This window comes from Paramormyrops kingsleyae, chromosome 20 (assembly GCF_048594095.1).
Source record: "Paramormyrops kingsleyae isolate MSU_618 chromosome 20, PKINGS_0.4, whole genome shotgun sequence".
Taxonomy (NCBI): Eukaryota; Metazoa; Chordata; class Actinopteri; order Osteoglossiformes; family Mormyridae; genus Paramormyrops; species Paramormyrops kingsleyae.
In genome coordinates, this window is record NC_132816.1 from 21,436,509 (window position 1) to 21,460,942 (window position 24,434).

The 24,434-nt window shown below is 47.1% G+C and overlaps 2 protein-coding genes and 1 long non-coding RNA gene across 6 annotated transcripts in view; 1 reads left to right on the forward strand and 2 right to left on the reverse strand.

The window, feature by feature from the left end:
* Positions 1 to 1,516: 1,516 nt before the first annotated feature.
* Positions 1,517 to 13,124, reverse strand: LOC111848512 (alpha-synuclein-like). Of its 2 annotated transcripts, XM_023820604.2 has the most exons (6): positions 12,781 to 13,124; positions 9,492 to 9,533; positions 8,917 to 9,044; positions 7,699 to 7,716; positions 3,070 to 3,117; positions 1,517 to 2,699 (listed from the first exon to the last, which is right to left on the reverse strand). In XM_023820604.2, the coding sequence occupies exons 1-6, from the start codon at positions 12,899 to 12,901 to the stop codon at positions 2,691 to 2,693; spliced, it is 366 nt and encodes a 121-aa protein (XP_023676372.1). In that variant the 5' UTR covers positions 12,902 to 13,124; the 3' UTR covers positions 1,517 to 2,690. The 2 variants fall into 2 exon arrangements, with proteins under 2 accessions (XP_023676372.1, XP_023676373.1); XM_023820605.2 differs by lacking the exon at positions 7,699 to 7,716 and having other exon boundaries at positions 12,781 to 13,117.
* Positions 13,125 to 14,044: 920 nt separating this feature from the next.
* On the forward strand, positions 14,045 to 18,064 carry LOC111848308 (uncharacterized). Of its 3 annotated transcripts, none has more exons than XR_002839277.2 (3): positions 14,045 to 14,153; positions 15,862 to 15,972; positions 17,708 to 18,064. It is a non-coding gene; the product is annotated as an uncharacterized lncRNA (long non-coding RNA). The 3 variants fall into 3 exon arrangements; XR_002839276.2 differs by lacking the exon at positions 14,045 to 14,153 and adding an exon at positions 15,634 to 15,717; XR_011984426.1 differs by lacking the exon at positions 14,045 to 14,153 and having other exon boundaries at positions 15,738 to 15,972.
* Positions 18,065 to 20,479: 2,415 nt separating this feature from the next.
* Positions 20,480 to 24,434, reverse strand: part of LOC111848416 (bone morphogenetic protein receptor type-1A-like) — a 30,810-nt gene continuing 26,855 nt past the window's right edge. The window contains exons 10-12 of the mRNA XM_072703365.1: positions 24,074 to 24,249; positions 23,518 to 23,648; positions 20,480 to 22,861 (exon numbers count right to left, since the gene is read on the reverse strand). Coding sequence (XP_072559466.1) covers positions 22,736 to 22,861; positions 23,518 to 23,648; positions 24,074 to 24,249 — 433 coding nt within the window. The 3' untranslated portion in view covers positions 20,480 to 22,735. The remainder of the gene's footprint in view (positions 22,862 to 23,517; positions 23,649 to 24,073; positions 24,250 to 24,434) is intronic.

A 24,434-nucleotide genomic window follows, 5' to 3' on the forward strand; every position in this document is an offset into this window, starting at 1 on the left:
GAGAGCTCAGAAGCAGCTGCTGCAAAGCAGGACAATCTTGGACATGATATTCTAATGGATTTCCAAAGTCTGCTATCCGGGTGCACTGAGGACGGCAAGACGATATCACTTTACACACGTATTAAGTGAACATAAAGACAATCCAAAAATATTTTTCAGAACCATTTCACGAGTCCATCTTCAGCCAGCTAAACTTGAAAACGCATTTTAAAAGATGATTAAATAAAGTCATGAGTTGCTTCTTTCTGTTAATGTGGGTAGTTAATTGTAGCACAACTATAATGCTTCAAATTTGATTGATCTGCCAGATGTTTTTATCCAAAGTGATGAACATTTAGAAAAAGTGGGGTCACACAGTGCCTGGAGCAACTGCTGACCTGTGGATCTGAACCAACGACCTTCTGATCACAGGCACACTGCCCCCCACAACACTGGATCCTATCCCTGACATATGTCATTCACAACTGCTCCGTTAAGTCCAGTACATTTCCCATTGCACTGAAACTGCTTATGGTGTCGACTTTACTTAAAAAACAAAGCAACAGTATATTTTCTAAACTCTCTTCTAAATAAATTATCTAAACTTTTTTAAGCAACACAATGTTGACATTTTTAAGCAAAGTAATTATGATCACAGCTAATGTTCTTGGGGAAGTTCAGACAGGTTTTCCAAGCAGATCACAGCAGGGGAAGCGCTGTCAATTACCTCAATGCGGGCAGTGATTTTTTTTTCCACACTGTAGATCATTGTTCTTATTAATCGCCTTCAGAATGGCGCCATCAGACCTAACGAGGCCCGAGGAGAGCATGACTCAGAAGGAGATGAGATTCCCTGTTGAATCCCACAGGCCTCTGGGCCATTGCTCCTCTTACTCTATGCACTGCCTCTGCACAATGTAATGGAGGGGGTGTGGCTTATGGTGTGGCTCAGTGGCTTAGGCCTTTGTGCCTGTGACTAGCAGTTTGCCGGTTCAGCCTCTATGCTTGGCAAAGTAACTACATTTCTGTTGGGCTCTTGAGCAAGATGCCAAGCTTCACTCTCACCTCTGTATTTGTGTATGTCTTTAAAAAACAAGAAAACACATTCCAGTGTACCTGTACTTGAAAATTTGGCAAATAACGCTTCGTTCTACAAACATGGGCATTGTCACACCTCAGTATCCTCAATTAAATTAGATCTCTGATCACCGCCTTTTTGTCCAGAATTAATTGTCTTGACTTAATTTTACCGAATGCGTCACTCAGCACATAAGGGACCTGTGTCTGTTTCTGGAAGGTCAGAGGTTTGAATCCCCTGACTCTCAGTAGTGGTATCTCTGTTCAGGTCTTGAGTGAGGTGCTAACCTTCAGCGTCTCCAGAGATGCTGGCCGACCCTGATCTCTGGCCCCAAGCCTCCCTCACTTGGATATTACATCATTAATTAAATGAATGTACACGTCAATATAATCTAATGAAATTAAAAATGAAGCATCATAATTTTGTTGCAATGCAGAGAAATAAAAGACAAGACACTGGTTCTGGATTTCAAGAAAAATCATCTTTAATTAACTGGTATTGTTTATAAAATCAGCTTGGATGCCGATGTACACACGGTGGGTTTGTGAGTGTGGGCGTGTTGCTGTGCGTGAGGTTTAGCGTGTTCTCCATGGGCGTTGGGTACTGCATGCGTGTGTCTGTGCGCCCTTAAGACGGTACATAGATGGTAGGAGGTGGGGTGAGGGATCGAACTGCCGAGGCGTAATGAACCCGTTGATTTATGGGTTGCAGGAAAGCCAGTCCTGCTCACTCACACTACACATGGGGAAGGGGCCGGGTGAGGTAAGGCTGAAGAGTTGATGGTGTAGCAGATTTATTTCAGGTGGCTGTGCTCCCTTCTACCTCACTTCTTGCCACCGTTTCTCCTCCATGACACACTCCTCTTGATAACGCGCCATTAGCCAAAACCCACCCCCACCCACGTTATGCTACTGACTTTCATCCATTCCTCCTTCCTTTCTGCCCCATGAAGACATGCTGCTATGCCCTTTTCTTCAGCCCTTCATCTTCTTCCGTGTGATACATCAAAAGACGAGGTGATGTAAGACATCAGATGGGAGAAGAATCTCTCACGGCCTCCACACTCAGGAGAGGGGGCCCTCCCCCCTAACCACTGACCTGTATGGTGTTTGGTGGCCTGGTGTGAGCGGCAGACAGGTGGGCCTCATCCTACTAACCTTATCTGAGGCTAATGAGTATGAGGTATATGCACAAGGAATGTCACGCTAATGCTAATAAGATAAGCAGGAAGATGTCCAGCACAACGGTACACGTCCAAGATGAAGAATAGAAGGGGCCCCACTGGATGCACAGGAACCGGCCGGTTCTCTCTACTGCGGACTGGAATGTAGCATTTAGACCCTCAGTCTGAGGACAGGAGATGGACTGTGAGGTGCTTGTCTGTGTTTGTGTGTGCGTGCGTACGTGTGAGGAGACCACTGCAAGGCGACAGGGTCAAAGTGTGTGAGCAACGACAACACGGTGCGTGAGATACTAACACTGGATGAAGGAGTGGGCAGGGTTAAGGATCTACGGGGCTGGGAGGGTCTCTCTGATTCTCGGTCACAAAAAAATGTTGGTAAGAGTTTGTGTCTCAGTGGTGGACAGTGGTGCTGAGAGACGGGGCTGGTGTAGCTTGTCCTCAGCCATAGGATTAGTATCCCTAGGTGGTGAAGGAAAGACAGAGAGAGGGACAGATTTTTTAAGTTCTGTTGTGAGTTTCGTAATTTTCATACTCTACTTTTGTTGCATTAAAATATAGTAACATATTTTACAGCAAAATATACACAATATGTCTGTAATTAAACAGCTGAACAGAACCAGAAATATCAAAGTGAACTCTAATCTGTGCTGTCAGAGTTCCAAGGTCTCAGTGGAGTTTTGCAATTAACAATTAAAGTGTCTTGTCCCAGTTTGTGAATGAATGGCAACACGTGCTACTGGATTAAGCAAAATCATTCCTGAATGGTTTTGAACCTCGATCAGAGCTTAGTTACTTCTGCTGCTGCTGCTGTCCACTCCCTCCTACTTACCTCATCACCCCCCTGCTCCATGGCACCCCCTCCTTGAGAAAAGTCACTCTGCAGACATAGAGACAGACAGCATTAGCATTAGCGTTAGCAGCGGTAGGTTCCGCCAGAACAGTCAGGTGGATGTTGCCTTATGTCATGCTAACATGCAGAAAGCTGAACCTCGTTTGGCTCTCCAGCTCAGGGCAGCTCTAGTGTTCTTACAGCACCAGCAAGCAGCAGCGACGATTCCCAGACCCAAATGAGTTATTCCACTCAGGTGTTAGACAGCAGGCCGTTAATACATGTACACGGGATTTGTCATGTGTCAGGAGGGTGTGTCTCTTTCATACTAATAGAAGGCGTTGCAAAATGCTGCAAGGTCATGCCACATTAATTACAATACATAACTTTCATTAGTTTCAGGGATTTTTAAGCATGCGGCTAGGATTCTGCTACAAGCAGGTATTCCACAGCTTAGTGAAATACATGAGCTGTAACTCGATCTTAGTTGTAAAGGAGAAAAAAAATCTTAAATAAATTAAACCAAATTAAATAATGGCGAACTGGTGGTCATTAACACGGACACCAAATTCTATATAGCCGAATGTTTAATGTTAAAATGGTCATTTGGAGTAAACCCGTAAATTGGACCTGGCCTGGTGTCTTTTTGCACAACGGATCAATACTGGTCCGAATTCGCTTTCTGGATTTGAAACAGATGAGAGCCATAGGTGGCCAGTGTTACATCGAATGATACCCAATCTGGCCTGTATGTGCACCAGAGTCAAAAGTTAAATTCAGGTCAGGTAGTGGCTTAGTGGGTTAACTCTCTCTACCTGCGAGCAGAAGGTTGCTGGTTTGAGACCTGGCCTCAACAGCAGGTGCTATATATTACCTGCCCCTGCACTGTGACCCTCATGCTATGGAGATGGGGGTCAATGAAGAGAAGCCTTCTGATGTATGTCTGCAAATAAAGCATCTTTGTTTGTTAAATGTGCCTCAGACTCAATTTTTTTCCAAACTGACAGCAGAATAGTTCAGCTCTAGAATCCTACTTTAGTATATGTGGCTGGTGAATGGCTCAGTGGTCTAAGTCTCTATGCTTGTGAGCTGGAGGTCACTGGTTCAAGCCCTGGCCCCACTGGAATGGTTACACGTCTGTGGGCCCTTGAACAAGGCCTTTAACCCCCAGCTCTGGGGGTGCTGACTGACCCTGTACTCTAAAAAGATGTGTAGCTGTACAAATAAAGGCATTTATTAAGGTATCTGCTCCAGGATTCTGGGAGCAGAATGTAAACTTTATTTGCACAGTTACACTAGAATATGTCATCTACCTTCATCTTGGAAGTCCCCCCCCCAGAGCTGGGGGTTAAAGGCCTTGATCAAGGGCCCACAGACCTGTAACTAATCCACCAGGGTGGGGGCTTGAACCAGCAACCTACCACTCACAAGCACAGGGACTTAGTCCACTGAGCCACTCACCAGCCACATAGGTGAGGGATCCTGGAGCAGAACTAGTCAGCAGTCAGTCTGGGAAAAACAAAAGGGTCTGAGCCACATTTAAGGAACAAACATGTTTTTTGGCACAAGTACATAAGAGAGGCTTCTTTTCACTGACTCTCTTGTGTAGCTTGGAGAGGGTGGTCCCAGTGCAAGGTCAGCTAATGCAGTGCTCTCTGGTGAGGCTGGGTTTGGACCAGCACCCTTCTAATCACAGGCACAGAGACTTAGCCCACAGCACCACTCACTGCCCCCTTTTGAGCCAGATCTGAATTTAACTTTTGACTCTGGTGCAGATATTGGGTATCATTCAATGTAAATCTGACCCATATATGGCCCTTATCTGTTTCTAATCTAGAAAATTAATTTGGACCAGTTTTGGTTTACTGTGCAAAAAGACACTGGGCCAGATACAGTTCATGGATGTGAATTTCTGAACAACATTTGGGCCAGATCCGGATCACACTCATCTTGCTACTTGGGGCTTTTTGGATGTTGTCTAATATTAATACCGTAAAGCAACATGTTTAGTAAGTACAAATTATTAGTAATTAATATTGGTTTATTCCATTTAATCCATTGGTAGAAAAACAGAAAAAATATTTTGTTACTGCAATAATGCACTAACATATAAATGTGATTAATAAATGCACACTTTTATAAATGAATGCTTTTTCACTGATAAAAATCCCCTGCCAATGATTAAACTTAATTAGTAGCCATAAATATCCCGGCGTCACACAAATGCAGAAAACCGTCAGCTGACGACGAGTTTGAAGATCGGCTTTGAAGATGTGGGGAAAAGAGCAGAACGTGTACGAAGCCAACAGTGTTTTTCTGAGTCTTGGTAACGAAGGAAAACAAGGAAGGTACAACCATTAGCAAAGGACCTGCGACGGGCTGCAGTGCAGGTGGTGCTGAGTCACTGCGGCGGCAGGTTGGCAGCACTGCCGTTCCCTCTGCCACACACGCACACACAAGGCCCGTAGCCACACAGTAAAATAACGGTTTGTACCCCAAAATGTTTTTGTTAACGATCAGGCACATATTCAGCAAAATTAAGAATTTAAGTCCTATTTGCTTCAGCCCCCTGGTTGACCAAAACTATGGAGGGGGCACCCTCCCCCCCATTCAATAAATCCTACCACCACACACGTTTGTAATTATATCTTTGTGGGGACTCTCCATTCATTTCTACGGGGAAAACTCTAATCACAACATGACGACCTTAACCCCTACCCAGCCCTAACCTTAACCATAAGTAAGCAAACGAAATACAAGACTTTTGGCATTTTTACTTTTTTTATTGTATTCACGGATCTTCATGGGGACCTGAAAAATGATTCCCACAACATCAAAGAATCAAGTTTTTATTACATTGTGGGGGGCATTTGGTCCCCACAAAGTAATATAAAAGTAATCCCCACACACACATACCACCCTTCACCATGTCGCTTCTCTTTTGGAATAAGTAATTACTATTTAACCCTCAGACAGAAATAAAAACATGTTTAAAGAGGTTAGAAAAGAGGGGGCTATGACAAAGTGGTGGTGGGGGGTGCTCCATATTGCAGACAGAAGTTAATTACCAACAGATTTACCCCCCCCCCCAACTGAACTCTTCCCACACAGCGGCCAAAGATATGGTGTATGTTGATACACACAGAAGCGGAGGAAACAGCACCTCTGCTCCCTCACAATCACACAGACTGCCCCCCCCCCCCACGCACATACAAAAACAAAGTGGTTCTGTCCCTAGCTTACAAAGAGAGTGAGACAGTGGGCAGTAATCAGAGGACAAAACTGCACTGTAGACTAACTGGCCAGAGGTAGTCTCCCAAAAGTCCCACACTTCCACTTCCGAGAGAACATCCCTGCCCAGGCCGTGAGCGTACTCATCCTGTACACCCTGCTTCCTCCCCTTCAAGGTCACCTTCAACCTCCTCCCCACTCTGAGACCGTTTGCCTTATTGCAGTTGTTTTCCTCAGTGAGACTATCTGCCCCATTCACAGGGGTAAAGATAGCAGCAGAGTCTGAAGATGAAAAGGAAAATAGTTTCTGAATTGCTTTTCAGATGTCATCCATATCAAGACGAGTATGTGTGAAGTATTTTGCATTTTAAGATCCATGATGTCATAGCTCTCAAATTGAGTTTGAGCCATTGGGGATTGAGAATGTCATACACCCTTCATTGCAGAAAAAATAACAAGTAATTTTTGTCCCTCAGACAATTAGTAACACAATATTATGGCTGGAACATTCTGAACCAGGTAGAGCAGGATTTTTATTTTAATAAGTTTGAAAAAATAAGTGCAGTCCGCACAAGCACTGAGTTAGATCACTGCTTCAAGGTTAGTTTGTGGTTTGCACACTGTCAATGCAATGTTCCAAAATATTACAAGTTACAGCCATTTGCAGAAAGTCTCATGCACCAATCCAGGACGGGCTTAACTGGCAATTGCAGCAATCTAGGACAAGCTTACCTGGGATTTGCACCAATCCGGGACAAACTCACCCAGGATTCTCAACAATCTGGGACAAGCTCACCCGGGATTCACAGAAATCCGGGACAAGCTTACCCGGGATTCGCACCAATCCGGGACAAACTCACCCGGGATTCACAACAATCCGGGACAAGTTTACCCAGGATTCTCAACAATCTGGGACAAGCTCACCCGGGATTCACAGAAATCCGGGACAAGCTTACCCGGGATTCGCACCAATCCGGGACAAACTCACCCGGGATTCACAACAATCCGGGACAAGCTCACCCGGGATTCACAGCAATCCGGGACAAGCTCACCCGGGATTCACAGCAATCCGGGACAAGCTCACCCGGGATTCACAGCAATCCGGGACAAGCTCACCCGGGATTCACAGCAATCCGGGACAAGCTCACCTGAGATTCACAACAATCCAGAACAAACTCACCCGGGATTCGCAGCAATCTGGAACAGGCTTACCCAAGATTCGCACCAGTCTATGGTGATTATCGTCCTACCCTGATGAGAATGACTGGCACTAGCCAAAGGTCAATATTTCTTACTGTACAATTGCAATCCCCCCACCACATGCTGAGAAAAGCTGCAAACTACATGCTGTGCATTCAACCCTCCCCCCAATCCCATCCCCCATCTTTGAATAGCCACCTCATAAACAGCTTCATCCTGTCATCAGCAACACAGTGTTTCGGCAGAAAGATAAAAAGAGTGGGTTAAAAACAAGAAGGTCAGATAACACACAAGAGTGTACATGGTTTCTTGCTTCTAGATTTCCTATATAATGTGTCTTCATGTGTCTCACTGACTTTGGAACCTGGCAGAGGGATCACTGTCACCAACTGAACCTTGTAGCTCTGTGTCTTCCCTGGCAACCTTACCACTAAACATGACATCACAGTCGAGCTTGGTTCATCAACACTAGTCATCATGCTAGTACCCCGGTGAGATGATAGATGACTGGCTATTCTTTGCTACCTCTCGGTCTTGCAGATTTATTTGTATAAAACCAGGAAGATCAGACCTTATCTCTCAGAATATGCAGCTCAACTCCTTGTCCAAGCACTTGTCATCTTATGACTTTATTATATGACAGGTGCATAGCTAGTAATTCTGGTCCTCTACCAGAATGTCACCTTGGGTCCCTGGCTCAATAAAAATGATAATTTTATGTATTCAAGGGCCCCTGTGAAGTGCAGGGCCCTCTGAATCTGCTAGGGCATCCATGCCCCAACTGTACCCCTGCTAGTATGGGTGACAGAATGTGCTGTGAAACCACAGCAGGTGCTTAAAAATTCAGCAGCGCCTCTGGTATTCAGTCAGGCACAGTGCTACTTAGCCTACTTAGAGCAGGTGTGAAGTGAAACTACCCGGGAGGATAAACCTCCTCAGACTGAAGAAGCTGCTTGGATGGGCAGTGAGACGTTTCTGCCTTTCAAGAGAGAAGCCCAGTTGCCATGACTGAACCACCAGACAGTTTCACCTGGATGACTGAGAATCTTCACAGACATATTTCTACTATATTCTCTACTGGACTCTTCAATCAGTGTTTTGTACAGCTCTTATTCCAAAGCTCTTGCACTTGTTACTGGTCATTCATTGGAGGCTCAGCCTAACAACAATTGTGCCTATGTCGACTCCTTAGAGTTGACATCTTCTCTGGCTCAATTTGTGTCGCCATGAAATGGGAATGACATGAATGTAAATATTCTAATATAGAAAACAATCTATCAGTGTGTGTGTGTGTGTATATATATATATATATATATATATATATATATATATATATATCACTCTAAAATCTTGTGGTCAAACTGCGCCACCTGGTGGTTGAATGAGTAAATTGGTAGGTACGGCTTCCACACTCACCGGGTTAACCATGCCAGTGGACGCTGCCACATTCTCCACTCCCTCCATTGTTTTCTGGGATACGTCATTGACTCCTGCGGCCGCCGTGTCTCCCACTATGTTAGCCTGCTCATTGGCCCTGTTAGCCACTGTGACAAAAGGGCAAGGTTGATTTTTACAATTCAATTCTTGACATTTTTACCCATTTATATTACTTACATTACTTATAGAGACAACTCACTGCATTGTATCAATGTAGCAACAATACTGTAATCCAATTCACCTTGACTGTACAAAATGTCTTCTAACCATAAGTTTTCTTAATTGTCCTTGAATGCTTCTCATGTGTATTGTCAGAAATGCTTCTATCTGTTTTTTATGTATATCTGTCTTCATAGCTACTGCTATTTTCTGCCTGTGAGTTGACACAAAAAAAATCTTTGTAGATATACAATGATAAAGACTTATCCTAACTTGTAAGCTGGTTTAGTTTGTTTGCTTAGTAATGGTTATTGGCTGCTGTATTTACAGTTGTGTTAAGGTAGCTTAACAGTGACTTAGTACATTGTTTAACACATTGTGCTGGATATGCTTACTTGAATTTACACTTGATACCACTCCTTCCTTTGTCTTCGATCCTACAACAGAGTAAAAACAGAAAAGGCATAAGTAGGATCTAACTTTTTGGTATATTGGTATAGCACCAAGGAGGGGGGGGACTTCTTCACTCAGTCAAAGGCCAGAGTCTTAAATGACACATAGATCAGGCCCCGTAACTAAAGACTGAGAAATGACATCATACCATACCACAAGGTGCATTGTGCCAGTCAAAAATGCAGAAAGTACCATAAAACCTTTGAGATTACCAGGAGTGTGTGTGGTGTTGCCTCAGCACCATGCAGTAATAAGCATGAATATTTGAGCAGGTCTTTCGTTAATGATGGAAAGGTCAGCTGACATTGACTAGCTAGTTATCTGTGAATCCATGTATCAATGCAAGCTGGCTGGGAGTGAGGGAGGCAGGTTTCAGGAGAGATTTCTGCATTTTTTCCATCTGCAAAAAATCAGTGGAATTCAAATAGCTTTGAAGCTATGTGACAGAACGGCAGATTTCTAAAATTAAATTTACAGATTTACTGTCATTTTACTTATGGTTCAATGTTTTAAAACTGGCTGTTTTCTGTAATGTTATCAGAAAGAGACACAACAATTCTACATTGTTCCATCATTGCATTTGTGACGTCCCACTGTATGGGAGGTGGACCCCCACCTCAGCCTGGGTAACACGGGCCTCCTTTTCTGCCCCAGGAAACACCCATGTCCATCTGCAGTAACTAACAGGCCCATAATGATCATCCCACACCTGCCAGCTCCAGCACTGTAATTATATCATTATCTCATATTCCTGCTGCTGGCCTCATTCACCATCACGTGGTAAAGAATAATCACTGGCCTGATATGACATCTGAGTGCGCGTTTGTGGTATCTGCCAGTTAATGCGCCTACAGAAACACCAGCAAGTCGTCAGACAAAGGGCAGATAATTGCCTTTCACTTAAGTTTGTTTTAGACAGAGATATAACATTGACATTCGGCTAACAATGTTTGTGAGGTTCATCATTCACTCTGAATAGCAGAGACTGAAAGTGTCGTTTAATCTGTCTAATTATGTATTCGCCTTTTGCACACACAGCTAAACAAACTGTTGTTTTGACTGGTTAGTTCAGTGTTTCCAAACCTGGTTCTTGGGGACCCACCGACAGTCCACGTTTTTGCTCCTTCCCAGCTCCCTGCCAAACAGTACACATTTTTGCTTCCTTCCAAAAACAAAAACACGGACTGTCTGCGGGGTCTGACTGGAACTGAACTGGTTGTGGCATTGCAAAATGGAGAACAGGACCTGTCCATCCTTCCCAGCGTCAGGAGACGCAGAGACCTAGCCGAGCACACTGTGTGTGGTTCTGACCCAGCCGTGCTGCATTCAGCGAGTGCGTGTGCAGGTCTGTGTTTCTGTAGGGTTATATCTCTCCCTACACCTCTGGAGCGAGTTGTATTCCCATGGGAGCTGCAGAAGAGGACTCGGAGCAGAGGGATTGGAAGGGGATGCAGGCAGGATGAACCCTGTCTCCAGGAGGGAGAACGCAGACTCATAATGTAACTCCCTTTTTGCTTATCTCCGGTTTTACTGAGACTGCCCTACCCCCAATAATCAAAATTCAGTTAAATTATGCAAGTGGCTAGAATGGGATGGAGGGAATTGGAAAAGGGAGAGAGAAGAAAGCAGCAAGAGAGAGAGAGAGACCACGGACCTGATCTGCAGGTTTTGCCTCCGAAAAATGGCTGTTTTGTGATGGCTGACCTCATTCCTCGTAACCAGTGAGCTACATCTATGCACGCAAGTGTCATGCGTGACGTTATTCTGCCGGAGAGCAAAACACGACCCCCCCCCCCCCCAATTCTCATGGCACAGCGCTTTGCGGCATCCAAGCCCCACCCCCTCACAGAGGTGACCCTGACGTCACCTTGAGACTCCGGTCTGGAGTCATTACATTAACATTAAATTCACCAACAGGGACATATTACTAATTAAGATTAAATAATTTTATGTATCATTATGTTTCATGATGATCTCCTTAGGGCTGTAATTCAGTGTAATGTTTAGCTGTAATTCTGACTACCCAGCATCCTTTGCATTTCTCATGCCGTTTTTCCTGTCCTGATGAGCAGGGATGTAAAGGGACGGAGGCGGTGGCTCCTGGGCCTTGGTCTGGGCTGCGAGACTCTACTGACAACTGCTTAGCCTCCCCCAGCCCCTGCCCCCCCAGCAGAGATACAGCTGCCATTCCAGGCTGCAGATAATAACACAACCTGAGCCCTGGTCGTCACATGGCTCCATCACTTGTGCGGTTTGCCTCCCCCTGCCCCACCCCCACCCATAGGTGATGGGCGGGGGGGTCACCTCCTGAGACAGCTTTGAAGTAGAAGCGGTACATTCTGGGATGAAATGTTACAATACAACAAAAAAAAAAGTATTACCCAGTATTAATTGAATTTCTGGAGGACAAGCTGCAGCTGGGCTCACTGGAAAACTGAGCCACTATCCTTCCCCATCTATCTCATCTTCTCCCTCACGTCTCTCTCTCTCTCCTCTTTTTCAGAAAGACCGTAAAGCCACAGTCACAGCCATGAGCTGATAAAACACAAAAGCTTCATGGGTGTGTCCACCAGGGGGCAGTGTCAGTCTTCTGATGAGGGGATCCTGCCGCAGTGACGCACTGGTGTGTGTGCGAGTGTGTGTGTGTCGTGCTGCGTTTCTGAGCTCGGACTCTGTGTCCCCCGGCGGGGTGCACTGGGGCGGAAAACAGGATGTTACCAGCATGCGATGCAGGAGCCAAGTCAGGAGCGTGAAGCACCCAGCTAGCGATGTTCCTCGATCCCTCACTGCAGTGCAGCACAGCCCATCCTGCCCTGGCCCTGCACAACATCCCTAAACCCTGAGCTCTGATCTCAGAGCAGTTCTTCCTGCACTGTAAAGCCAAGCGTTGGACGGGAGCTTTGCAGGATGATAATACACCTGATACTGGTATAAACACAGGAGCCTGACACACTGCGTCCTGGGTCATGTGACTGCACCTTCCAAAAATACCCAGCACCCCTCTTCTTCCTTTTTCCTCAGTCCTACTTCTCGCACCTGCTGGAGACCCACATACCAGACCCATTAATACGCGAGGGGGGGCTGCGAGGGGGGGTGGGGGAGGACCTGCTTTTTTCCTGATGGAAAGATTATTGTCGAGGTGACCACATCACTGTCCTGCACTGCTGGCAGACATCAGCACCTCTCCTCGACCTTTCGACCCCCCCCCCCACTCTGTTGACTGCTCCTTACCTACGTAGAGGACCCCCTCTTTGGTCTTGGCAGCTGCCTCCTCCACTCCCGCCTTGGTCTTCTCCGCGGCAGCCACAACACCTTCCTTGACCGTGGAGAATCCCTTCATCAGTACATCCATCCTGGACGGAGGAGAGCGGTGCTGGTCCCACGAGTAGCTGGTGAAACTGTGGAGGCAAAAGGCTGGAGGCAGAGGCGGCGGGACGAGGAGTCACTGTCTGAGTCTGAGTGTCACCGCGAGTCTGTGCTGGTGCGTTTGCCTGCACGGGTCTGCTGCTGCTGCAGCTCCGTGCGAGAGAGGGGGGGGGGGGGGAGAGAGCGAGCGAGCGAGAGAGAGAGAACAGCTGACAGCCTGGTGTACCTCTCCACCAGGATGTCGAGGAGTGAGCAAATGGGTAAGCAACAAGGGGAGGAGAGAGAGAAAGGGAGTGAGAGAGAGGGATGAGGAGACGGGATGCAGAGATGCTGGGAGCATGCTGAGTATTTAAATCAGACTGCAGCCCCCCCCCTCCCCCCACTACAGAGACACACAGAGGGCGCAGAAACACAGCCCTGCAGCGTGGCGCTGGCTGGCTGCACGTGAAGCGCATAGGATCCTGGCGGGAGCCCCCCCCCTCCCCCCACCCGCTGTACTCCGGCTCTGGGTGTGGTATGAGGGCGTCCCGATCAGCTTTTTAAGGCGGCAAAGCATCTCAGCTCGTGTTCTGACATCAGTTAGGTAAAAAAAAAAAAACAACAGAAATGAGCCAAAATCTGGCTCCGGAAGCTGCGGACTGTGCGTGGTCGTGCCGGCGTCCCGGCCAGCTGTGAGCTTCATTTGCAAAAGCACCGCAGAGCTATAAGGATGGCTTTTCTCACAGCAGGAGAAAGGAAAGGCGTGAGAAGAGAACTGCATCTTCTGCAAAAACCTTCAGTTAAAATGGAGGCGCCACCATCCACTGTTTTATTATAGACATAAAGAAGGAGCTGCTCTGTAAATAAAGGGAACAATTTGAGAATCTTTATGTCTGCTAGGCACTGGCGGCTTCAGATGCCGTTTAGGTGGAACACCCTCCACACACGCCAGACGGTCCTGATGCCGGCAGGGAGAGCTGGCGCTGCAGCCCGCGTCACCTCATCACCCGTCAGGTTTGCTCTTTCCTCCTCTGCACACCATTGTGGGTGGTGGAGGGCGTGACCCCAAGACCAACCGATGTTTCAGGTTCCCTGAAGGGAGACTGGCTGTAGTGTCCCTGGTGAAGGCACTCAGAGAGTAAGTGTGACGCAGGAACGTGCCTGATTTCAGATGAGGACCCCCAATCAGCAGGCAGGATTCCCACTTTGTGAAGGCAGCTTAGAGGACAGCTGAGTCATCGTCCAGGTTCCATAACCAGGTCCAAGTTTCCCGTGTTCCTCACATTCCTAACTCAGCATTTAATCCCCATCTGCTGTGCCCCCACCCCCTGCACCAGCCCCCACTGCCCTTCCCACGTGGCCCCTGATTGGCCAGGTTTCTCATTTGCAGCCGGCGGTAGCTTCCTTCACCTGAGGCGGCTCATCGATCGCCCTCCCCCTGAGGGGCCCATGAATCAGGGCACTGGAGAGCGGTGCTGGTGGCCGGGGTGGGGGCGTCCCTAACACGCACACTGCAGAGCCTGGCGACATCCGACTGTGAAAGACACAATTCTCCCTGCAGCTCCATGCTGAAATATGTTAGAAACAGGAGGTTCAGCTGCTACACAGTGAAGGAGTACCCCCCCCCCCTCCATGCAGGAAGTCCAACCTTCCCCCACACTGGAGAGTTTTACGCCCCCTCATCACTATAAATTCCCTTCCAGGACACGCTCTTTAATTACTGCATAAAACATTGAGCGTTACAGACACAGATGAAACCTTTCAATAAGATCTGTGTCACTGATATTGCCCACTTGTACTCCCCCCCCCCCCGAGGGGGGAGCCATAAAGAGCAAGTGAGGAAGCGCTTTCAGTGCTCAAGGTCACAGGGGGTATGGTGCCACCCAGGGGGATTATCACACCTAAATAAGAAGGCACAAGAGGGTGTGTTTGCAACAACACAATTATTCCCTGTCTTGGTGGATGGAAGCAGATTGTCCATTGGTTGAAGCTTATGGAGCCCTTATTCGCCTTTTGTTTGTTTATTTTAATTCTCCTGCCAAGCCCATCAGTAAAACCCGATTGTGACGATGCACCACATTCATTCAGATTTTCATTCAGATCGATTAAAGTGTCATTTTAAATCAGACAGAGCGAACAGCGGCAGAGCGGCCGCTCTTTCAGCTGAGGGCTCCTTCGCGGTTCACTGGACACGAATGTGTGGAACAAACCCATCGCAGCACTGCACTACAGGTCACTTCAGATTGTGAAAATGCGAGAGAAGCCCCCTCCCCCCATCGCAGCACTGCACTACAGGTCACTTCAGATTGTGAAAATGCGAGAGAAGCCCCCTCCCCCCATCGCAGCACTGCACTACAGGTCACTTCAGATTGTGAAATTGCGAGAGAAGCCCCCTCCCCCCATCGCAGCACAGCACTACAGGTCACATCAGATTGTGAAAATGCGAGAGAAGCCCCCTCCCCCCATCGCAGCACTGCACTACAGGTCACATCAGATTGTGAAAATGCGAGAGAAGCCCCCTCCCCCCCCCACATCTTCATGCTGAAAGGGCCCCAGTCGCTAAGCAAGGAAGGACCAGCCTTGGGAATGCAGGGGGGGGGGGGTTGGGGTGAGGCCTTGGGATCAAGGATGAAGCTGCTATAAATACCACCCCCCTCCCCCACCACCACACCTGCCCCCATCTGTGTCCAACGCTTTTCGTAGCATGATTCTGGTCTGCAGTACTGATCTCAAGCTGACCGATCTGTGCTGAAGGAAGAAGCCCATTGGCAGGAGCTTTGCTAGTCACAGCCTTGTCCCGCCTCCATTATTACAGACACACAGGTGATTGGGTGAATATTTGCATCTTCCCCGCTCTCCTAAAGGGCCAAAAGCGAGACAGCGGCAGGCAGATGAGGCGGAATGATGATCTCTAGCTGCTGTTGGGTGGGGGTCGGGGGTCTTTACCTTAATGCTGTTTGTTCCCAGGCTGATGAAAACACCGCCGGCACATTTCAGACCCACGACAGGCAGCGCTGCAGAAGCCAGGAGTCGCTCGGACGAAACAGGCCAAAGGACTCAGCAGCTTACAAGATCCAGGTATAAATTTAGATCTGAAGCAAGCAGCCAGCATTTGCATGTATAGATAATTACACTCTTCTTCCTAGCTGCAGTCAAATTGATGATTTTATAAAATTCTTCAATAAACACGGAGGTCAACAGAGTGCACAGCACCCTGAGTTAACCCCCTGCATAGTCTTTTCCAGTGATTTTGGTGCCCCCCCCCCCCCCTCCCAGAGACCCATTTACCTCCCAGCATGATTGGTGCAACCTTATCTGAAGGTTACTCCTCTATTCTGCAAACAAACAAACCCACGTCACGTCGGGATCCTATTTCACACGGCTCAGCTCCGCAATGGGATACGCTCGTCTCAATGCACACAGCTTTTTGCTGGCACTGATCCCAGAGTCAGGGGCGGCGTGTGGCAGGAATCTGTGCCATGGTTCAGAAGGTTGCCAGTTCAAATCCCAGGGCTTGGCTGAGTTCTTCTATAAAAGTACAAATCTTCAGGACAGATGTTTTTGTTTTGATACAGTGTCACGTTTCAAACTGCAACGGTCCAACAGGGGGCAGTCATGCCTATAGTAATGCAAAGGCAGGCCCATGACAGATAGCCTTACAGGAGAGTAGCCTGCGTATAAAAAAACCCAGTGATAGATACTCACTCTGCAGACACCTCCACCCAGGGCAACTGAAATAAGTAAACAGATATTGTACATTAAAGATGGAGATCAGAGTAAACATGCATAGACTATTCCTCTGCTCAGGTCCAAACCTGCAACCACTGAGCAACCTGCCAAACCACAGCTACCGAAGAAAGGAATAAATCTGGATCGTGCAAGCAAAAGCCATAGCAGCGTGTGTCTGCACAGAGCCCAGTACCCATAATCCCCAGGGTCACATCGCTCCTGTCACACGACGGCCTTATCGGTGGCTAGTGTCTGCAATTTGGCACAGATCAGCCTTACGGTCTTTCATAACTAATGTAAGAACAAAAACGCGGATCATCCGCTGCCAGCCAAGTGAATAAGCCCTTTGAGATCACATTATGGATAACATTAGCTGGATAACATTATGGATAACATTAGCTGGATAACATTATGGATAACATTAGCTGGATAACATTATGGATAACATTAGCTGGATAACATTATGGATAACATTAGCTGGATAACATTATGGATAACATTAGCTGGATAACATTAGCTGGATAACATTATGGATAACATTAGCTGGATAACATTAGCTGGATAACATTAGCTGGATAACATTAGCTGGATATCATTAGCTGGATAACATTATGGATAACATTAGCTGGATAACATTATGGATATCATTAGCTGGATAACATTAGCTGGATAACATTATGGATAACATTAGCTGGATAACATTATGGATGACAGAACATCTGTCCTGTTCACAAAAAGGAGTGGAGGACCACATTTGGGTACTTAAATACTGAAGAAATATTTTTAGAAATATTTTGGCTTGTTGTACTCATCTGTATATATGATGGAAAATTAACACATTTGGGCCAAATTCAATTTTTTATAGTATCAGCTAAGGCTGCTGGATGGTACTTAGTCACTGGGGTTTAACTACAAATCCAAAAATGTAAGTGCACATAAAGACGTGCCTTTGAATGTTTCTCCAGTCACCATGTCTCTAATCGGCGGTGGGACATTTTGTCATCGGCCAGCTGCGTTTTTGTGACCATGAAAAAAGAAGTCTTGGTATCTTGAGTGTAATTATGGCTCCACCTGCTGGCCACAGAATGAACCTGACATCAGCACTCAGAGTCCACATGCCTAAGGATGGAAGGATCTGGATAGTACTGCTGTGGTTCTGCAGCCGTAGACCGCGGAGAAGCACGCAGCCGACACAGGACCTATGATGTCAGAACAAGCGGCTCCATTAGAGAATTACAGTCTTACATTAAGCACGGGGGCTTAACGGGCGCCTATAAAATATACTGAGATTAAAGAGCACAAGAACGGACACATTAAATGCATCAAGTAATATAGCTACTAAAGTTCAGCACTAAGGAAACGTAACAGAAAGGATCTTATGTTAACATGGCTAATTTCTGTACTGCTCTATATTTTGTCTGAATAAAAATTGCCCAGACTACTTACGGTAAGATGTTTAAATGTCCATAAATATAACATGAACTGACATTATAATATGCCTAAATATGTGAGCCCTGCATGTAGTTACACAACGATTCTACGCCAGTGTAATATCATCTCGAGCTGCTTACTAATTCAGGAGTCCTTTTAGGAAAACATGGATGCATAGCCTGAAGGAGTGGGGGAGAAACCAGGGCGCTTTGAGTTAGGGGGGCGGAGACTGTGGATTCTGAATTGGCCTCTTCCTGTGTTCTCATGCAAGCAGCCAACACGGAGAATCCAAATCCACAAACACCAGCGACCAAACAGCCTCTGTGGGTAAGATTCCTTCAGCGGTGAGAATGAAGGTTTGGTCACATCCTGTTTACTTGGGTGACGCAGGATGCGGCAAAGGAGCCGGACTCATGACTCATGAAACAGCCACCTGCAGGTGGTCCAGGTGTCACAGAAGGTTCCAGAAGCCGCAGGTGGCATTACCAATCAGCTCAAAACCTGCTTGTAGCTGGTACCCAACCTACTGCCCGGTCCACAGTCAGACTCTGCTTAAAGGTCCCTTACATCGCCAATCTCATGATTATTATTTAATGTTTCTTAATATATTGTTTTCTTGACTACGACTGTGTTAGTGACAAATGAAACTTTGAATCATCACAGGGATGAGCAGGCCAACATTGACATGCTCTCTGAGAAATACGTGCATATGATAGAGGTGCCATGCTGACTCAGTGATCATAATCCAAGACGGTGTCACTGCAGTCTGCTTCTGCAGGGGGTTACATTTATATATGCTGATTTTGTCCCCTGTGTTTCAACTCAAATTTCCTCTAGAGCCGAGACGATGACCCCATTGTATGTAGTGTTTCATTATATATACCTGTTTACTGTTATTTTTATTTACATTCTTGTGACTTCACCGACAAACCACGGCGAATTCTGATTGCGATCATTTCTCAACCACAGGGTTTGCGACGTCGCCAGCTTTGGTTATCTGGCTGGAGTGAGACTTCTGAGATTCTAGACGAGCCTGCTCACACATGCACATACTTGTATGTAACAGTAGATATAGATTTTCCATAAGATTTCTTGCGTGTGTGTGTGAAAGCGCGAGCATCACGCCAGCGGCCTGAGAGTCGGCATCCCTGGATTAGCATGATCAGGGCATGTAGCTGAGCTGCAGCAGGCTCAGCCACACATGCGTCATACGGACGGTGTCCCTGGTCTCTGCACGACTGACCAGATCCAGTGCGGCGGCGCGGTGCGGATGTTTGCATCTAACCCTCAAACAGCCATAATTAACCTGCTTAACATTCCAGTATATAATAAAAACGGCGTACCTCCCCACTCCATGTACATGACAAACGTCACTGCTCAGTCACCTGAGATTCTGGAAATACTGCTCGGGAACTAATAAAATCTCCTCTCTGCTCCTACTTATGTTTACGCAGTTCTTTTGCTCCTGTACATACACGGGGGCTCTGGCTTTTGGAGAAGACACACCCTGGCTGAGACAGGAAGTGATGTAATGGGGGCGCCATTGCCAGATGTGGCAGGAAACCGTGAACTCAACACGGCTATTTCAATCAAAAAGGGCAGGGGGTCGATGTTCGGTATGACCAGACCATGGTGATGAGTTTTAGGGGAGACCACACAGAGGTAATAAAATGGTCAACAGGTTAAACTGCCACACGTGCTGGAGCAGGCAGCCTACTTAGGGTCTAAACAAACATCCAGCCAGGCCTCTTCCAAAAGCTACCCTGGTCAGTGTCGTGGAGGCCCAGGGTACGCCCAGCAGGGTACCAGATCCAAATGGACATTGGCACAAAATGCCTTTCTGGATCTGACAAAATTTAATCCAGCCCAGAGAACATGTGAGCAAGATAAAATCAATGTCCCCCCCTAAGCCACAAGCCAACCCAGAGCCTCCAGAAAGGAAAACATTCCTGGAATCACAACTCAATTCCTCGGAATTGATTCAAATAAACAGCAGGCAGATCCACATCAGCCAAGGTGGCGATGCATCAGATTATCCAGGAAGCACCGGGGGTAGCTGGTGAGGCCAACTCATTGTAGGTTCTAATCTCAGGAGAGGTAGCTGGTGAGGCCATCTCGTTGTAAGTTCTAATCTCAGGAGAGGTAGCTGGTTAGGTCATCTCGTTGTAGGTTCCAATCTCAGGAGGGGTAGCCGGTGAGGCCATCTCATTGTAGGTTCCAATCTCAGGAGGTGTAGCTGGTGAGGCCATCTCGTTGTAGGTTCCAATCTCAGGAGGGGTAGCCGGTGAGGCCATCTCATTGTAGGTTCCAATCTCAGGAGGGGATTAGCTGATGCCAAACTTAACTAGCAAACTGCCACAACTTTGCCACACCATTAAAAGCTGAAGGTTGTCATCCTGCTGAGGAACCAAGAACACAGCACACGTTGTGTACTAAAATAAGATGATTTAATTGATAAATCAATACATTGGACATAATCTGAGTACAGAACAACTTTCCATGGTAAACATAAGGCACCTATTAAAAAAAATTAGATTCTGTACAAAATACAAGTTATATTTAGAAGATATTCTATAAGGTTTTCCGCCCATGATACACAGAAACGAGTACTGCTTTGTCGTACCCAAACTCATAAAGTCAAAGTATTGACCCGATGCTACGCTACATGACTTTACACACAATAACCTTAGTGCTGTGTGGTTTCCAGCAATGTGATGTGGATTTAGAGCGAAGTCTCATTTTTCTCCTGTGAGGTATCGAAGCCAGCTGAGCATAATTTTACATTTTTGCATGAAAGATGAAGCCAGAAGGACTGCAGGCTGGAAGCGCGAACGCTTTCGGACGGGGAAAGACGACGACAGAACTGGCAGACAGAAAACCCCCGACATGATTTGTCCACATTTCATGGTTTCATGCATCTGCGTAAATAAAATAATTTGGCATGACGTCTGACTGCAGGAGGTGGTGGTGTCAGGTGAGAGGGATCCACTTCAGGTTCTAACCATCAGAGGGATCCACTTCAGGTTCTAACCATCAGAGGGATCCACTTCAGGTTCTAACCATCAGAGGGATCCACTTCAGGTTCTAACCATCAGAGGGATCCGCTTCAGGTTCTAACCATCATTTAATCCATAGAGGCCATCAACGGAGCATTAACCAGTACCCTCGGGGGTGCACATATGCATAGCACTGGGCCCACGGGGGGAGGGGGGGCGTATTTGCACAGGAATGCCCTATTATTAGGCACTATATTCACAACGGAGGGGAAACAGCCTGTTACCGGTTCACAAACGACCATCGTGGCAGGATTCTAATTAGTGCTGACGTTTTGGACGCCTCGTCGGCAAGGCGCTGAGGAGTGAGCCGGCACTTTTGCTGGAGGTAAAATCACAGAAGTAAAGAGAAATGCACATGGATCTTGGGTTCAAGACAGAATGCTTCACCCACAGATATGCCTGAACGACACCTCAAGTGAACAGCTTCAAACCTACAGTATTTACAGAGCTTATCTGGACAGAATGTCAAATAAATAAGTAGCAGTTATACAGCTGTACTATATTGCACGCTTGCATGGTTAATTTTCATGCCTGTATCTGTTGCTGTATATCCAAACTTTCTTCGCTCTCTTTTTTTAAAAATATATACAGACATGCAGATTCTCAAACATTTAAAAATAATTACAGGGTTAGAACGGGTGATGCCGAGTCAGATCAGGTTTTTTTCCCCCAGACACAGATGATCCATCTCTCTCTGGTAGGACCAAATCCCACTGACTAGAAACTAATTTTGAAGAGGTTGCTGGAAATATTTTTTTTAAAAGCAGTTATGTGACAATAAAAGTGTTTCTACATGTTAACAATACAGACAGAAAAAGACTAACAGTTTCATGAAAACTATCCCATTAAATCTTTCTGCACATTATAAAAATAAAGAAAATGACCACGTATAGAGATTATAAACATGACTGAGCGACTATCGTTAAACCCTCCCCCCCCAACGTCTTTTTGAGGCTGTTTATGTACGACTGACAAGGGCAACTTAAAAAAAAATATATATATACTAATTAACTTATGGAAGATTCATTTTTAAATACTCTGAAGTCAAATATTTCCCCAAAACAACCTTTTTTTTTTTTTTTTTTTTTTTAAACTTTAATAGGGGACAACAGACATTTTAAATTCAATCACCACCCCCCTCCCCCGGCCGAGGGGGTGTAGGAGTCAGACAGCTTCACCCCACAGATCTCCGGACCAGCACGGTGAGGCGAGTGACCCGTGTGTCCCATAGTACCGCAAGGCTGGCTGGCCCACAGCTTTCACAGAAAGCAGCAGCGGCGGCGACCTCAAGCAGCACAGCAGGACGAAACGCTTGAAGGGCTCCACTGTCCTGGCCGACGGCGTCCGGCTCTGGATGAGTCCTTTCCCAAGAGGCACAAAGATCGGCGCCACTGCCCGTATTGTCCAGCAGGTGGCGCTTGCAGCCTGCATCGTTGCCTTCTCCAGGAAAGGGGAGGGACTTCTGGCTCTGGGAACTGACGCCTCTTCCCTGTCTACACAATTCACCGCCGATCCCTCCTCCCTCTGCCGCCATGTGAAGCTGTAGTTTGTAATTGTAACATGAGGAGGGAAGGAAAAAAAAAGGAAGAGTTTTTCCAGGCCGCAGCCGGGGAGAGAGCGTCAGCTCAGATCTTGATGTCCTGAGACTCCACCATCTTGGCTAGAGTCTTCTTGATGCGCAGCACCGTCAGGCGTGAGGCGGGGTTAGGGGCCCAGCATTCCGACATCAGCTTCAGCATGGCCCTCAGACACTGTTGGGGGGGGGGGGGGGGAGAGGACGTGGGCACTGTTAAAGTGGATAAAAACATGCAAGAAGCACCCAGCAGCGGGGGCCGCCGGCAGAGCTGAGAGGACAACCAGCCCAACGGTGATTTATAACATCAATAAAAACCCTGAATGCCGAAATCCCCAGAACGACATGAGACCCGGCTCAGCATGAGCTCCTGAGGGCACATCAGCCGTCGTACTCGCCTTAACGTTTATCGCCTTAACGTTTTAACGTTTATCGCCTTAACGTTTTAACGTTTAAAGGGAACATTCTTCTGCGAAACCCGCAGGTTAAAACGCTGGAAATAAGACAGAAACACCCCCAAAGCCTGCAGGATTCGCTTCTAAGAGCGACTTAATACTAGCAACAGAAAACTCCATTAACTAATTAACCTAATGAATTTCATCTTTCTTAAAGAATGACATAACTTTCTATTCCCAAAAAGAAACCTTTAGTTCACACCATTAAATCCACCCGCTGGCTCTACCCCAGTCACTACAGCCCAGCTTCCTCCCATCGTACTGGAGACTTGCCCACCTCCCAGAGACCCGGCATGGATGGACTGCTTCGGACTGGCCCCGCCAAGCAGACAGGCCCTGTAACCCCAAACCCCCCACTGCCCGAACTCTGCCCACTTACCTCATCGCTGTTCCAACGGTTGGAAACGGCGGGTCGCAGGCCCTTAACACACACCACCTCCCGCATGTCCTCGTAGGAGGGGTCCGAGGGCACCATGCCGGCGTAGGGCAGCTGGTACTCCTCCACAATGCCTGGGGGGGTGGGGGTTAATGAGGAGGGCCGATTAATCCAGAACCGCAGACGATAAACGTCCATCTGTTAGGCGATTCCGGATAATATGGAGTCTGCCTGATAACTAAATAACGAGCAGATGAAGACAAGGAGTACATCATGGTAATGGGGAGTAATGCGGAATGGACGGAAGAACCGAATGAACGGATGGAAGCGATAGGAGGAGAGGATGGACACGACGCAGAGGCAGTAATGAAGGAAATCAGGGCGCCATGACAGGAAGTATACAGGATGGCATGGGCATGACGGACTGTCTCACAATGTGCATCACAACACGGCAAGGGAGCAGAGGGGAGGAATATGACAATAAAACAATACAAGCGCTAAACTGTTTCCAATCACGATGAAAAAATGAATGGGAGATGAGACGTAAAGGCAGGCCGACCTCCGGTGACACATCGGCGCGCCATCTCCCACACGATCAGGCCGTAGCTGTAGATGTCGGCCATGAGGTACGCCTGGAACTGGTTCTTGTTCATGCTCTCGTCCAGAACCTCAGGGGCCATGTAGCGCTTGGTGCCAGTCCGTGTGCTCAGGGGCACATCCACCTCGTTGCTGTCGCTGGGGGGGGACAGAACCGGCAGTTCAGACTTTGACTCAACGTCTCTGACGTCATCTTTTTAAAGTCTGTGTTTTTTTTGTGTTTTTGCGGTTCAGTTCGTGCCCACAGGAAGTCGGCTTTTTCTGTGTATTTTTCTCCTCAGAGGAAGGTGCGTTTACACACATCCCAATGTCTACTTTTACCT